At 35.8% G+C, this 17,376-nt stretch overlaps 1 protein-coding gene across 1 annotated transcript in view; it reads right to left on the bottom strand.

The window, feature by feature from the left end:
* LOC138702063 (calcium-activated chloride channel regulator 1-like) overlaps nt 1-17,376 on the bottom strand; it is a 300,024-nt gene that overhangs the window by 8,936 nt on the left and 273,712 nt on the right. The window contains exons 2-10 of the mRNA XM_069829597.1: nt 14,718-14,982; nt 13,234-13,387; nt 10,443-10,655; nt 7,955-8,297; nt 5,141-5,473; nt 4,698-4,925; nt 3,379-3,534; nt 1,210-1,330; nt 874-1,029 (exon numbers count right to left, since the gene is read on the bottom strand). Of these exons, the coding sequence (XP_069685698.1) occupies nt 874-1,029; nt 1,210-1,330; nt 3,379-3,534; nt 4,698-4,925; nt 5,141-5,473; nt 7,955-8,297; nt 10,443-10,655; nt 13,234-13,387; nt 14,718-14,982 (1,969 nt within the window). The remainder of the gene's footprint in view (nt 1-873; nt 1,030-1,209; nt 1,331-3,378; nt 3,535-4,697; nt 4,926-5,140; nt 5,474-7,954; nt 8,298-10,442; nt 10,656-13,233; nt 13,388-14,717; nt 14,983-17,376) is intronic.

The following is a 17,376-nucleotide window of genomic DNA, read 5'->3' as shown; positions in this document are numbered from 1 at the left end:
ATAGTTGGTTGAAGGGAATTCTGGACGCTATGGAGAGTACATACATTCAAGGACAGGCTGCAAAAGGGTATCTGTCGGATACAGGGGGGAGAGCCATTAATCCTTCCCATTGAAGGCTTTAAGGAGCCAACCTGGACAAATACCCAATGTCCCATCCCTACCTTCCCGTGGTGCAGCTGTTTGTAAGCGTAATTTTACAAGCTGAACTAAAGGGAGGGGCTACTCATCAATTAGCACTGGTCAGCTTGATGAGTTAATGACTGAATTTGGTATAATTTTCCTCTAACCAATACCTAATTCCCTCTTTACCCTTTCCTATCCAGTCCTCTGACTGAACTCTTACTTTCTTCGACCCTGACGGCATTAGAGCATTCGAGGCCTAGGGGTTCATTTCCCTTTCCTTCCTCCTCTTTCTACTTTTCTGTTCCTAGTGCTGACCTGCTATGGCACTAAAATCGTCCTCCAGTGGCTTAAGCAGGGAAAACTGGTGATCAACAAGATCTCCCAGCTAGGTCCAATGGACCTGTCGACCAACAGCAGGTGTGGTCCTCCAGACATTCTGGGGGTTGTGTGTGAATGAAGTAGCCACCAAAACGTTAAAATATGGTGTTCACTTAAAACGGCTACTAACTTGCCATTTTACAAGAAATGGATTCGGAACATCTCAAAATCTGTGCTTCAGTGGCTGGTCATGATAATATCTTTGAAAAATATTGGAGTGCAAGAGGTCAAATGACTTCATTGTCAAATGCCTGGCATTAGAAAACAACAACAACATTCAAGGACAGTGGAACAACAAAAAAGAATGGCTTTGGGCATCGGAAGATGTAGTCAGTCATCATAAACTGATAAAAAGATTTAGTAGATATTTACCTGACTCTGCTGACGGTATAGAGAGCGTTTCTTGCCAGGAGTAAGCTGTATTGCCATTGTCTGTGACAGTCACTTCAAAAGTGTAGACGCCTGGACCACCATGGCCAACATTAAAATAGCGTGTGTACACTCCATCGCCCTTAGTGAGATCTGGGTCTGCAAACAAGGGATAATATTATATTATGTAAGTTATTTTTACGCACTTACTTTAATCTTTTGTTTAGGAATGCCAATTCTAAGTTGATTAAAAAAATTTATTTTACAACATTTTTAACATTTCGTTTTATTTCTGATAAATATAAGACACTTCTTTAATACTTCATGAATAGCACTTACCTCCACTGCCAGTGTCCAAAAGCTCAAATTTTTCTCTATGCAGACTGGAACCATTACTTGCGGGATGAACAGCAGTTACCTCCACTTTAGCACCAAGGACTGGGTATTCACCACGTTTCACCTGCAACACAAATTAACTCTTATAGTATACAATTACAACTGGGAGAAATACCTTAAAAATTTCTTCACTGAACTTCACCTATATATTATTTTAATGTACCGAAGTACATATGATATTTCCATGCAGATATTCTGCGTCATCATACGATGAAAGAGTAATGGAATGGAGAAAAATTCTCTTTCATCGTATGATGACGCAGAATATCTGCATGGAAATATCATATGTACTTCGGTACATTAAAATAATATATATGATATGCGTAAATCACTTCGTGATTTAAGACGGCGCTTATTCCGTCGGATCCCGGCCAACTAGTCACTCATAACGAGTGCACCTCAGCACATGTGTGGACTTTGGTCCTACATTCATAGACATCTATGACGTAGTGCAGAGGGCGGCCACTAGAGGGAACCCAAGAGTTGGAGCTTAATCTGAGACGATTCTATTCGACGCCGGGGTTGTATCCGGTGTGGCTTAGTGGATAAAGCATCAGCACGTAGAGCTGAAAACCCGGGTTCAAATCCCGGCGCCGGAGAGAATTTTTCTCTGTTCCATTATTCTTTCATCGTATGAACTTCACCTACTCATATATGAAACAGTAGCTAACATATTACTTATTCTTTTTTTTTTTTAATATTAACAGATTGAAACTGTACAGTTTTCTGTACTACTGGTACCATATTACGATATCTTGAGCTCTAAAATTAAACCACGACTACTCACAGTTACAATATTTCAAGTTGGTTTCACTTACTTAGTACAGCTATTACGAACACCGCAATTACGAATTTTTCAGAATAACGAAATCAATTTTTAGTACTAGCCATTTTACTATTAATTTACATGTAAAAATGTTCTGTTTATAGAATGCGTAAATAACGAACTATTCGGTTTAACGTAATAATAAATAATAACTCATCCCACTATAAAAATAATGTTATTTTAACGAAATTAGACCTACAGTAATAAGCAGTTAAAAAGGCAATGGTAAACTTAAAAAATTAATTCGAAAGAAAATAAAATAAATGAGTTATCACTAGATATCGGTCACCCTTGGTTTCAGTGAGTTTTCTGAATGCACTTCCGTAGACACGATTGTTGTGATTTGAATTTATATTTAAATGAAACAGTTTAATAAAATCGAACTTTCGAAGACAGTTTGTTCCTAAACGTTATTGAGGGAAGAAGTGAAGAAGCAGGTATGGCAGAAAAAAAGACAAGAAAGCAGTTTTCGCTAGACAAGGAAAGAAAAATCATTGAAGTAGACAGAGAAGAAAAGCGAAGTAAAGACTACTGTCACCAGAAACATACCTAAAGTTCATTAATTTTGGTATACATTTTCAACAAAATGGAACAGGACTTTTGAATCACCTTGTATTTTTAAAATTGACGATTATTTTATATTTTTACATTTTTTTTCCAGTCTATAGTCAATAGTGTTTAAATTATTTATATTCCAAATGTTTAACAAAGATCGGTAGGCCTATATGATTTTGATGTAACAAAGATCGGTATATGATTTTGATGGGGTAATTGTATTACCTCCTTGGTAGTAGTAAGTTGTGAAAAACCTTGGTAGCAGGAGTGTTAAAAACCATAGCCGTAGCTGCAAAATCCAAGACAGTAAATGTTTCCTTTATTAGCCTACTTGTTCAGTGTGCTACTAATAATATCCGTATCATTGATATATGGTAATATTTGTGTTGATTTATAGAAAATAGTACCTCTGGTCGGTATACTTGCGTCCTTAATTACTTTCTGCAGTGCAATGTGAAAGAAAAAACATAAACTGCTGTACAATAAACAGAGAACTTATCCAACTGAATCACATCGTCAACAAAACAAATTCTCATTTGCACCGATTGCCAGGTTCAGCAGGAAACCTAACTTTCTTCCACAGAGACTGACAGATATCCTGTGATATCTTATTGTCATCTTAAAACTTCATCATAACAACCATACATAATACGAGGCATATAAGAGACTCGGCCACTACACAGCTGTGACCAGGGAAGTGCATCTAGAGGCAAGGCTATAAACAGACTTACCTCAGTATAGATAATCAACGGGGTTACACCATGACTTGTCCAGGCACGAGCTCGAACAACTGGAGCTGTTGACGTTCTCGGAGTTGCCATCACTTGCACGAAGTGAGGTTGAGGATTTCCAGTAAAGCGCTCAATGGTGTATGTCCATGTTCCAGTCTGAAAAATATTCATACAAATATTTATAATTATCAAGTAATTTTAATGTCGCGCAGAAAAACAGAAGAACCAGAAATGGCGATGAACTGGAAAAAATGATGCTGGACATGATACAGATACATCTCAAGTTGATAATGATACTGAAAAAATACTTCGTACCTTACATTTTTACTGAAATCCGTTGCATTTTTTCAGTGAATTTGTTTCTGCTGATTATTTCTTTATTATTACGAGTAAAATAGTCTGGTCATAGATGATAGAAGATATGATGTAACTGATGAATTAAAAACAGGGTTGGGTACTCCTTATGAGCTGATGAGCTGTAGCCCTCTATATTTATTTGATATGATTGATATGATATGATATGATATGATATGATATATGATACATTACTATATGATATGATATATGATGTGATATGATATATAATATGATACGTTACGGTACGATATATGATATGTTACGACATGATATATGATATGATACGTTACGATATGATATATGATATGATATATTACTCCATGCTGAATCTTTCGTACACTACTTTTAACACTTGAATATAAATAATTGATTAAATGGCGATCTTAGTCGTGTTAATTGTGTAAGCATGTGCTGCTTACAGCTGTTTCGGTGCTTCTTCACACCATCCTCACAGCCTACTAGATCTCGGCATCATCTCGAACTTCGCTGCCAGTTGTGTGGGTGCGTTCAATTGTTGAAAAGTGTTGAAATATGGTGTCAAATAGTGTGTGTGTTCTGAAATTGATCTGTGTGTTGAGACTACTAGACTATAGAACAATATGAAATATACAGACACACTAAAATACACCCTGATCAAATTCTCAACACACAGATCAATTTCAGAACAAACACACTATTTGACACCATATTTCAACACTTTTCAACAATTGAACGCACCCACACAACAGGCAGCAAAGTTCGAGATTACGCCAAGATCTAGTAGGCTCTAAGGATGGTGTGAAGAAGCACCGAAACAGCTACAAGCCGCACATGCTTACACAATTAACACGAATAAGATCGCCATTTAATCAATTATTGATACATTATTATATGATATGATATATGACATATGATATGATACGATATGATATATATGATTTGATATATGATTAGATGATGATGATGATCTTTTCAAAGCTTACCTCGTTGATGTTGGCAGAGAGAGTGAGTAACTTGACAGCAACCAGAGAGTCCGACTGAGCTGAGTAGGTGATCTGTGATGGACTGACTAGTGTAATACCACGGATCAGAGGGTTCTCAATGTTGTGGGTGTAAACAGTGAACCGTGCAGGTTCACCAAGCGATTCGTCCAGAACAAAACTGCCTGTCACACTTGCACGTCCATCATCAGACAGTTCTCGCCTGTGGATCTGAAGAAGAAATACACAATATTAAGAATATTGGCAGAATTTCTCAGAATAAGAAAGAGAAAATTAAGTATATACAGGACGATTCAAAATAACACCAACAAGTCTTAGTATATTGTACAGGACAACTAGTGGCGTACGCAGAATTTTGTCAAGGGGGAATTAATCGGTATTTTATATTTTGTGTATTATTATCATCATCATTATTATTCTCTTACCTCTATTGGCATGCCTGCTTGATTGCCCTGGTAGAATTCTGTTGCTATACTGAACATAACATTCGCCAGCTTGAAGTACGTGGAAACATACGAGATGGCTAGATTGTAATGCTGCTCTTGAACGGTGTAATACGGACCACCTGTGGCACGGGCTAGCTGATCAAGTGGAAGAGGACGAAGAATTGATGGATAGTTAATGGTAGCGATGCGAACACCTTCCTCAACAGCTTGACTCAGCAGTGGATCTATTTCAATGGAATGGTCCATGCCAGGTGCAATCACCACTATGACAGAACTGGCAGGACCGTTCATGTGTTGCCTCTCATGTAACATCTGTAACACAATGACGGAGAACACATTAGTACTTGTATGTGACGTAACAGTACAGAAGAATCCCTCCTATCTGACGACTATGGTCAGTGCTGTCCTCATTTCAAGAGTTAAATCATCGTCTGGGAGAATTTTCAAAATCAACACGAATGTCCGGAAATTTTACATGTGGATTTAATTTTTAAAAATGATTGTCTTTTAAACAATAGAGCTAAGATTCTCCACACCTAGCATCTTTGTTTTACTCACGAGTCAGGAGCTCGGAAAAATACTCGACACTTTTTGAGGATTTGAAGTATAGAGCCCACTTCACTTCCGGGAAAAATTTTCAAAATCAACACAAATGTCCGGAAATTTTACATGTGGATTTAAGTTTGAAAAATGATTGGCTTTTAAACAACTGGAGCTAAGATTCTCGACACACCTAGCATATTTGTTTTACTTACGAGTTAGGAGCTTTGAAAGACACTCAACACTTTTTGAGGATTTGAAGTATTGAGCCCACTTCACTTCCGGGAGGAATTTTCAAAATCAACGCAAATGTCCGGAAATTTTACATGCGGATTTAAGTTTGAAAAATGATTGGCTTTTGAATAATGGTCGCTAAGATTCTCGACACATCTAGCATCTTTCTTTTACTCACGAGTCAGGAGCTCAGAAAAATACTTAACACTTCTTGAAGTATAGAGCCCATTTCACTTCTGGGAGGAATTTTCAAAATCAACAAATGTCCGGAAATTTTACATGTGGGTTTAAGTTTGAAAAATGATTGGCTTTTGAATAGCGGTAGCTAAGATTCTCGACACACATAGCATCTTTCTTTTACTCACGAGTCAGGAGCTCAGAAAAATACTTAACACTTCTTGAAGTATAGAGCCCATTTCACTTCCGGGAGGAATTTTCAAAATCAACAAATGTCCGGAAATTTTACATGTGGATTTAAGTTTGAAAAATGATTGGCTTTTGAACAACGGTAGCTAAGATTCCCGACACACATAGCATCTTTCTTTTATTCACGAGTCAGGAGCTCAGAATGACATTCGACACTTTTTGAGGATTTGAAGTATAGAGCCCAATTCACTTCCGAGAGGAATTTTCGAAATCAACACGAATGTTCGGAAATTGTACATTATAGATTTATTTAAACATTTTAAAATTCAATGTAATGTAACATTTAATTTAATGTAACAGTTTAAAATTCCTTTTCAGAACGATAAGTTACATTTATTCAGATCAAATTTCTGCATATTTAAAGAACAAAACTAAAATTCTTTCAATCATTTATTATCATAATACCGTGCTCTTTTAAACTGACTGAATATATTGGGAATTAAATCAATGACTCTCAAAACACGCTATGAAATGTTTCATACAAAACAATTTTTATCTCGAAAAGTAAGTAAAAACAAACAAAATTGCATTAAACCTTTTTTGTTTGAAATATCTCAAAGAATAACCTTGAAATTAATGACATTACTTTCGGTTCATCCTGTGTATGTAAATACGAGGCGTGTTCTTAAAGTAAGTTCCATTTTCAATTGTAGCTGTCGCATTGCTGCAATCGTTATTTTGTGCATACGTGTTTTCTTCTTCAGTCCTCAGGCAAGCTGTGCATGCAGTTTCAGAGCTTCAGTCCGTGTGTGTGGTTAGTTGTGATCAGTTGAAATGTTTAAAGTGATCGAACACCCCGCCGACTGTGAGATGCGGTCTGTTATCCGTTTCTTGAATGCGAGAAACATCAAACCAGCTGACATTCATCATCAACTTTGTGAGGTGTATGGTGATGATGCCATTAGTGATGGAATGGTCAGGAGATGGGTTAGAAAGTTCAACGAGGGCCGCATCTCTGTGCATGACGAGCAGCATACCAGTCGGCCATCTTTGATCAATGACGATTTGGTGCGTGCTGTCGATGAAAAAATTCATGAGGACAGGAGGTTCACAATTTCTTCGCTTTCCTTGAATTTTCCACAAATGTTGCGGAGTGGTTCGCAGGTTGGCGAATTCTACAATGAGGGGATAGAAAGACTTGTGCCACGACTCGATAAATGCCTCAATAATGGTGAAGATTATGGTGAGAAGTAATTGAAGTGTGGGGAATACAATGCTACAAAATTGGTTTGTAAATATTTTCCCGTTTACTTTCTACACCCTTTTGGAACTTACTTTAAGAACACGCCTCGTGTATATATATATATATATATATATATAAACCATCATCATTGACTCTACTGTTTGTTGGACCACCAAAATAATCAAGCCATCTTTGTACGGACGTCCCACATTTCTACGTCACTTCGGTTTGTAAAGAAGTCTGAATATATATTGTACACTAGATTTTAGGACATATATATTTTTCTTTTGGGTCTGTTAGTCTATTACTCCAATAGACTTATTTATCTTCATAACAAACAGTCAATTCTCTCAGCAGTTTTATGTTTGCTACTATCCAAAGACAATAAAATTACAGGTGAAACAACTTACATCAAGAGCTTGTCGGATGCCACAGTGCAGACAGGCCGCGGAGTGGGAGTCGCCAGGTGTGAACGGGATGTTTCCTGACACCTGGCTTCTCACATGGTTGTTGAGTGGCGACAATGGCAGAAGTCGGTGACCTGTTGTGTCGTTGCTCAGCACGAGACCGACCTCTGTGTTAAACGGAAGGTCATGCACTGCCCACTTGCGCACGGCAAACCTCAGAAACGACCACGATTCACGTATGCTCATATCTCTGGTACCTTCAATCACCAGCACGTACCTCGTCAACATACGTCGCTTGTAACGAAACGAGGGTGTAGTGTTAGTTGTGACAGGCGCATCTCCCACACTGTAACAGAAAATAAAAGTCATTCTGCAAACATAGGTAATTCAATGCTTTTTCATTTACTATAAGATATTTCCCAAACTGTGTCGCCCTACCACTGTGTCTAGACACACCAGAAGTAACTTACACAAACACCCTCTAGTTTTTATCTTAGTACGTTCCGTAAACTGGGGATACTTTGAACACAGAGGAAACTTTGAACATTTTTTCAGAAAATCATATTTAGGTTTCTACATGCTGCACTTGTTATAGATGGAGGTAAATTATCATAAAATCATTCTCATACCAAATTTACCTCCATCTATAACAAGTGCAGCATGTAGAAACCTAAATATGATTTTCTGAAAAAATGTTCAGTTTCCTCTGTGTTCAAAGTAACCCCAGTTTACGGTATTTCAAATCTTTGTCAGTTTTCTTTACTATCACAGATTGATTCATATAAAACCGTTAGTTTTTAAAATAGCATAGCTTCGTATATTGCATCATTTCAACCGGGTTTCATTTAAATGACATAGGGACTTTGGGAGTTTAATATTATAGATATCAACATTGGTAACACTGAGCAAATTATTCATCAACATCTAATGTTTTCAAAAGTGTGAGCAAGAAGTGTGTCCAGAAATATGACTGAAGGAAACGAAGAAAGATAACTTTTTCTCCTACTATATTCAGCACTACAAAGAGGTTAATGATTTCCCGGATATTGTTACCAAAGAGTGGAAGCATACAAATTTGTCAAAGAGCGGTTAAAGTGAAATCATCTAAGAAGAAGGTAATGAATGCAGTTTTGTGGGACGTGGAAGAGTCAACATAAATCAGCTTTGTCTCTTAGATCAACAAACAATGAATGTAGCAAATTTGAAAAATAAATTGAAAGAAGCTGTAAGGTTCAGAAGACGTAAAGAATTGTTTAAAATCATCATTCTCTTTCATAGTATTGCACTGACAATAATTATTACATAAAATAACTTTACCGAACTTGACCGAGAAATGCTACCACATCCTTAATTAATTATCCCTATGCAACCACTGAAGAAAAAGTTCGGAGGGAAAACATATGATGGTAATGAAAGAAGTAAGAAAATGGCAGGACATTTCAAACATTTTCTTCCAAAATTCAGTGAAGATCAATTACTTCATTAATGGTTTGAAACAATTATCAAAACTAGCCTCAGCATTTCAAGATTTCCAATGTAGCTGTCAATTGTTGCAACAGTGACAGTTATACAGAAACGTGTGAACGTGGTTTCAGTTGTATGAATGGAATAAAATCTACCCACAGAAACAACAAACAATTTAATGACCGTTAGCATGAGTGGACCATCTCTGACCCAACAGAATGTATTCAAAACTGGTTTCTCAACAAATCATGTTGACCTGCCTAGATGCAGTAAATCAGTGGGTCTGAAGATTTTTTGGTGGGTCTCTGAATATTTCGTGTTTATTTGCAAGGCTGTTTTAGATATCGAAGAATTTTTTAATTAACTTTATGCTCGACCATGCCGAAATGTAGTAATTATACACCTGGTAGTAGCCCTTTAATGCACCTCATTAAAGTACACCTATTCATTAAAATTCAGTTCTTCAGCCAATGAGAAATCACCATTGTACCATTATGAAACCGAAAGTATCAATTATTCTCGGATATGCAATCGAAAGACAATTAGCGAAAAATCACGGAGGCTGGAAATCCAATACTGTCGCAGAAGGTTATGTTCTGTTACTATAATAATTAGCGTTAATTGTAAATAATATTAAAATAAATTCAATTTGTCATCTCGTTTTTCAATTCTAAATCAATTTCCAGGTTATATCAAGCCTAATGTTCATGTTATTCTCTAGATTATATCAAGGTCAATGACATTCGTGCCTCGGAAAAAAATGAATACTTTCGCGTCTGCGCACATCTCACAATTTAGAAGGTCAGTTCCGCTCCTCACATAACCATAACATGAATACTTATGAATAATTTCAAGTTAGAAATATGTTCGAGCATAAAAAGTCGTATGAAACTTGCCTATAATGGTAATTAAGACGCTCGTATGAAAATTATGAAACTCGCGCTCGTTTCATAAACAAACATACTCGCGTCTTAATTACTACCATTATAGTCTCGTTGCATAATGTACTATTATACGTCACACTTACCTGTTGATGAAGTCAGCATGCTGAAGTATGACATCTGTGGTACTTCTTCGATTACAGATGAGGTTGTGTTTTGTTGGAGCATATCTATTGTGGGTACTTCCGTCACAAAACCTGTTCACTTGGGGTGCTTCCGCAGCAAACATGACAGATGAACTTGCGTCAGGATGTACCAATTCAGTGGTATTGTAGAATGAATTTGGATTATCACAGACACTAAAATCAAGAAAGAGAAAATCAATATTGAGATTTTTATAGAAGTACAGTTTTAAACATTCTTAATATTATTTTTTCATCCAATTTCATAACTGTATGTATACAGATTTTCTTTCTACAAAATATGCCCACTTAAACTACTCATCAGCTAAGAATCCCCTTTTCATAAGAGAAAATAAAATATTAACAGTCTAGTATATACAGTCTTGAAGCTCAATACGTAGGGAATATGCATCCATAGATAGTTGCTAACCACTAGGATCGCTACAATCGCCTCATCATAGATAATGCGAAATAATACCGGCACAGTCTATTGTCCCTAGTACCCTCAACAACTCAAGCTTCATGACTGTATAGACTAGATTGTGGCTGTAGTCTAGGTCATTATCAGGTTCTGAAGTAAAATTAAGTTCGCTTCTTCTAACAATTACAAATAGTATACAGTATCTGCATAACAACTACTACAGTCCCCAATAGATGTCGCTCTCTAGCTGCAATGCATGAATATGTTACTAGACTTAAAAGTATTAGTGATAATGAATATAATGGTATTTTGTTACTATGTTTTAATTTGGATGCAAAGCTTACTTGAAGGACCATACTGATAATGCTTATAATGAATTAGCAAGAGGTGTTATTATTTTAAGAAAAAATAAACACTTGCATGTCAATTCCTGCTTTAATGAATGTATATCTTGCTCTTATTCATTCATATTACTTATGGAATTTATATCCAGGATCACACCAATGAAATTAACTCAATTTTATTATATCAAAAGGAGACCTTGAGAATAATACTTAAACATCACAGAGATAGTTTTGAAACTTTTTATACAGTTTAGAATAATTACTGCTTTTAATTTGTACATTTATTATTGTCTTGTATAAGTAAAAAAGAATTTGGAGTATTATATTTTACACTTAGAGAAAATGTACATAATTTTAATACTAGACATAGGACGGACAACAATTTTCCCAGATGTCGTTTAACTTACACTTATATTATTTGTTTTTAAGATGGTATAAATTTATTTAATAAATTGCCCATAAATATGATGGTAATAGATTAAAAAATTAGTTTATAACTGGTTGGTACAAAGACAATTTTACTCACTGAATGAATTCTTGATGGCTGATTTCATTTAATAATAATAATAATAATAATAATAATAATAATAATAATAATAATAATAATAATAATAATAATGGTAATGATATTAACGGTAATAATAGTGATAATACTAATAATGGTAATAATGATAATACTAATAATGGTAATAATAATTATAATAATAAAGATAATAATAATGATAATGACTATACTATGATGATGCCTTTACCTTGTATTGAACAGTGGCAAATAATTTTATTGTTTATAATAAGGAGTGAATTCAATTTCATTATTTCCATTACAACAAAAGTAAATAAGACTAAAGTACGTATTTAATAAATTGTTCATATCAGTATACTAAATTGGTAAAAAGGCATGACACACTTATGATACATAAAGTGTAGTCTAGTTCTTTGAATTCACCAAATATATACGATTCTAGTGCCCACGTGCATCAACATCGGTTAGTGTAACCACCGGTTAAAATTGCCACCTAACCCGTGGTTAAGCATTTTTACAGTGGATCGATCTCGGTTACGACTTAAATAGGAGGTTAACCACAGTAATCGAGCGGTTAAAGGAGATAACCAGTGACTAGTAGAGCAAGTAAAGCAAAATGGCGGCCAGAGCCACAGATGTTTATTTCGAAGACGATTATTAATATTATACAGTACTTGAATTACTTGGATAGAGCGTGAGCGTGAAGTTTCTTTAGTGGAAAGAGAGAATCTTTACGAGGAATTAGGTGACAGAAAATTTTAGGAGGGATTTCGTTTATCAAAATCTACAAATGGATCACTTGATATAACACAAAAACAGTCATATTTCTCCTATGGATCGGCTGCTTATGTTACGATTCTATGTAACTATTATTTTCTGTATTTTAAGAGGGAATACTCGAATATCTCTTTCTCTATGTCACTGGCTGAAGAAAGAGAGGTTATGGATGGATCTTAGGATAATGCACAGTTCCCTGGTGTAAATGGGGTCCTGGATCGTACACATATCCCTACTAATCTTCTGCATCCTTTTCCTTTAGGGATATTACTTCTTTTTTATATAATATATTTACATCTAGTAAGTAAGTCTATCAATACTTCAACCTCACATTGGGATATAATCATTTTTGCATCCAATTTTCCATTTTGTACGATTTTAACCTAACAACACTGAAAAACAAAGAACATGTTTAAGTAATCGGTGATTGTGAATGCTGCACAGAAATTACATTTTAACCATGGTTACTGTTTAACCGTCATTTCGTAATCTATGATTACTGTGTTTTTAACTGATGTTGATGCACTTTGCCATAAGTGTTACTGCATCTTCTTTAATGTGAAATCAAAAATGATAGTGTGTTGGTTGTAAAATAATAATCTCCTAAGCACGAATACCAGAGTTCTTCTAGAGCAATATAATTTGATACTGGATATACGGCTAGAATAGTCCTATTGAATGCATTCTCACCCCACGTCCTGAATTGGAAGGTCTGAACAGCCTGTGACTTGATTCTGACCACGTTCTCCTTGGTAACAGGTAGGATACACAGGATCTGATTGGTATCCGACTTCGTCAAACACGCCATATCGGTATTTAGCCCACTGCTGTACAAGTGAGTGGCCTGAAAACAAATACATTACAATATTAGGGCTTCTGATTGCCTTTACTGATTAGTCATGATCACAATATTCTCACAAAAATCGTAAAATACAGTACCAGTCGTATTTTATACCAATAGCAAAAACGTGGTACAAATAATATATCAAATAATAATTTAGAGTGATACTTAATTTTCACCTGAAGAGAAATTAAAAAACAAATATCGTACTATTTCCAGATAAAATATATCCTCGCTACATTCTTTTGTCAGCTTATCAGATCGCTATGACCACCGACTGAAGGTCAGTTTTCTTAGCAAAGTAAAATATTAATGAGTGGAAAAGTAGCAACTTTCATTTGTACAGTAGTAGCAAAAAAAAAAAAAAACCGGACCGACCTTTGTAACTGATTTCAGAGCCTTGTTCACTCCAGAGCACAATAGACTGGTAACTAAGACTTTCGTGGTTCGAATCCTGCCTGGGAAAGAAACTTTTTTTTGTTCCTTATTCAAATTTATTCCCAATACTTTTCGATTGCTCGTAAAATTCATGTTCTGGGAATAATAAGTTAATTAAATAGTCAGTGGCGGCTCGTGAACTACCCCCTGACCATGCAAGAGATACTCACTATGAGCTGTCCCACCCTGCATATCCCAGGACGACTTTGAATGCAGTGTCAATTCCAATACAGTCGACGCGCAAAAAGATTATGCATAAGATAATAATACATATTCCCGGCCAGATGAAATATAAAGCAATTTACCAATAAAAGCTCTAACAATTCTTCTACAAATTAAAATAAATATTATTTTTATTTTCCTGTCAAAGCAGGGAGTGTTGCAGCTCCGCAGCTCTTATGGACGAGCCGCCCCTGTAATTAGTAAAATATCGCTGCAATCGAAAAGTATTGGGAATAAATTTGAATAAGGAACAAAAAAAAGTTTCCTTCTCAGGCAGGATTCGAACCACGAAAGTCTTAGTTGCCAGTCCATCGTGCTCTGAGTGAACAAGGCTCTGAAATCTGCTACAAGGATCGGTCCGGTTTTTTTGCCACTATACTGTACATAAAATTGCTAGGAAATAAAAATATTTCTGTAATATCGATAAGAATTGGAGAAAATGATTTTAATGATAAAAAAATGGGAGTGAAAAAAATGACCTATCGGACATAAAAGAAAAAAATTGCAACATAAAATTTGCATATTTTGTTATATCATAAAATGAATTACTGTATTAAAGTGCATCGTTTGAAAGTTAAAAGAAAAATGACATATCATCAATATCCGCCCCTTCATGATGATGACGATTTAAGTACAAAAGCTCCATTCAGAATAAATTAGTCATATTCCGTACCGACATTAAGCAGCTGTCTGTAGCTGAGGTGTATCAGATCGCCCGGTTGTCCGCAACCCTGCGACTGCTGTGTCCAAGGAGCGTTCCCGAACACAGGATGGGGAACACCCACCGCGATGTCAGGCGTCTCTCCGCTCGCGCTGGAAATCGGTCGCGTCGCGCAACTCGAGGGCCAGGAATCAGGTAGCAGCACCGTCACAGATCTCCAGTAAGCTCTGCCATCTAGCGCCTGATGTAGGAACTGCGATGCCTCTGTCATGGACATCTGTTGAGAAAACGAGGATTAAAGCATTACAATGAGAAGTTATTACAGGGATCGTGGGCCCAAGTCTCCCTGGAGATTTGAATTGTGCTAGAATCCCCAGAGAAATCTATCCGGCGATTGAGAATCCATGGCGTGGGAATACAATATTCATGGCATAATCCTATAAATATTGATAGAAACTTTTTTTTTTCCTTCGATTTAAGGCCGCTGTTAGCATCATTCAGTAAAGACAGGTTCATAGAATATTGCGACTAACTTATAAGAATCTACGTAATAGTAATACGCGTTACAAGAGCGGTATGTTGACGTTTTCATGTTCGAGGAAAATATTGAAAAAGCGAAACGTAGTTGAGCTTTTTTAATTTCCGAGAACATGAAAACAAACATACCGCTCGTGTATCGTACATTATTTTGTGCGAAGATCGTTTATTACATACCTGAAAGAGGAATTTCTAATTAGTTACAATGAAATCTCTATCTTGGTTTCTGTTCAATGACGGCAACTTTGGAAAACAAATATATCTATCTTCAACATTGTTGCTATAAAATGTTTTCTGTGTTTATTATATTCCACCAGGCCGTGTTATACGTCTGTCTTCCCCCCCCCCCCCAGTCTATAAATGCGAACTTAAAACAAACGGTAAGGTTATGTAATGATTTATTTTTCATTTTAATATTTTAACAATATTATTTATATAACATATTGCAGTAATAACATCGGCATCTGGAATCTCGTTGATTTTTTCACGGCTTCCTTAATGTTACTTGTATCAGGAATGCAATAAGTTTCGTGGAGTAGTAGACTTTACTTAATTTTTGCAAATATTTAAAAACAATAATTAACATAGCAATTTAGGTGAAATTGCAGTGGTAAGTTTCCAATTTATAATTATTACTATGTTAAACGTCTCTAAAAATAATATGTTAAAAGCCTAAAGCAGTAAAATGAATGTCGCGCTTAAGCGGTAAGAAGAGGGAAATTGTTATGTGTGTTACGTTGGGAATACTGAATGTGGTATTTCACACTTACCGCGTATTGGTTTTGTGCCGAAAGCAAGCAAATATGCACGATCTCGCACAAAGATTATTTTTTGATCCTACAGAATACGTCTGTTACGGTAACAATATTAGAGGAGAAAAATTCCCTCTCCTTCACAAAGGGAAAAAAACTGGAGGAGAGGGGCTCTTTCAAGTGTTGTGGATTGAACTTCGGCGTAGCTCGATGGTTAAAGCGCTTGTACGTACAACCAAGGACCCGGGTTCGATCCCCGGCGCCGGAGCAAATTTTTCTCCTCTAATATGAACTTATAAGGTTTTTTTCTATCAATATCTTGCTTTAATTCCTGATGGTGACGGGATTTTTCTCGTTGCTAAACTCCCAGAACGGCCCCGAAGTTCACTCAGTCCCATATAAAATTGAGTACCGGGTCTTTCTCTCGAGTAGAAGGGGGTCGGAGCGTGGTGCTGACCATACCAGCACAGTTTATAATATATACAGTTGCGAAGCTTGGGATGATTTTTTGCACTTCTCGCGATAGTTGCTAGCCGCTTGGAACGCTGTGAGTGCTAGGAACAATAGACTGTGTCACTGCCATCGTGATCTAATACAGGCCGTAAGGCAAACCATGTGACTCGCTTAACCCGATCATGAAGGGTGACTTTTAAATCATATAAATTAGTTGGAATGCATAAAGAATAACATATATTTCTCTAAAATGTAGTGTAATTGCAGTAATAAAATTTAAAACAATGATTATGAGACACTTCAGACATAATTCACTTGCGAGTTAAGGTGAAATATTATTTTTGGTGTGAAAATTACGTTGTTCATATGTGTAATACCTCCCTTTATTTGAATTAAATATTGTGAAATTCTTGTACATTCATTTATGCACGATTCAATAATTTTCAGTTGCACCGCACGGATATTTAGATATGTTGAAATTATAGGTTATGTTTACTGTACCATTACTTCAATATTAGCATTTATACATTATAATTAAGCATAATGTCATGTATGATACGCCGCACATTCAATTTTCTGTATTTTAATACTACAATTGTGTACGTACTGGATTATTGTATTTATCTACTTCCTAAGAGACGAAGTAACACAATTGTACGTACACTAATTTCATAGGAGTGGTATGGTAAATTTTCTATCTACAATTAAGGAAGGTAGATGTGCTAAATTAAAATCACAACATAAATTCTTTTTTATTAAACCTCAAAATAGCTTCCATTCTAAACCTAAAATGTTGATGCGAATAGATTATGTTAACATGTAAAATTCTCTTCACAATAAAATAACACAGTTTTGTAATTATTTCTGAAACAAATTATGCAATAAGAAGTAAACGGAACTTATGGACACATTAAACTAAATAAAACTTA

The sequence above is a fragment of the Periplaneta americana genome, chromosome 6, assembly GCF_040183065.1.
Source record: "Periplaneta americana isolate PAMFEO1 chromosome 6, P.americana_PAMFEO1_priV1, whole genome shotgun sequence".
NCBI lineage: Eukaryota > Metazoa > Arthropoda > Insecta > Blattodea > Blattidae > Periplaneta > Periplaneta americana.
The sequence above is the reverse complement of the archived record's forward strand: the minus strand, read 5'-3'. Positions and strand labels throughout refer to the sequence as shown.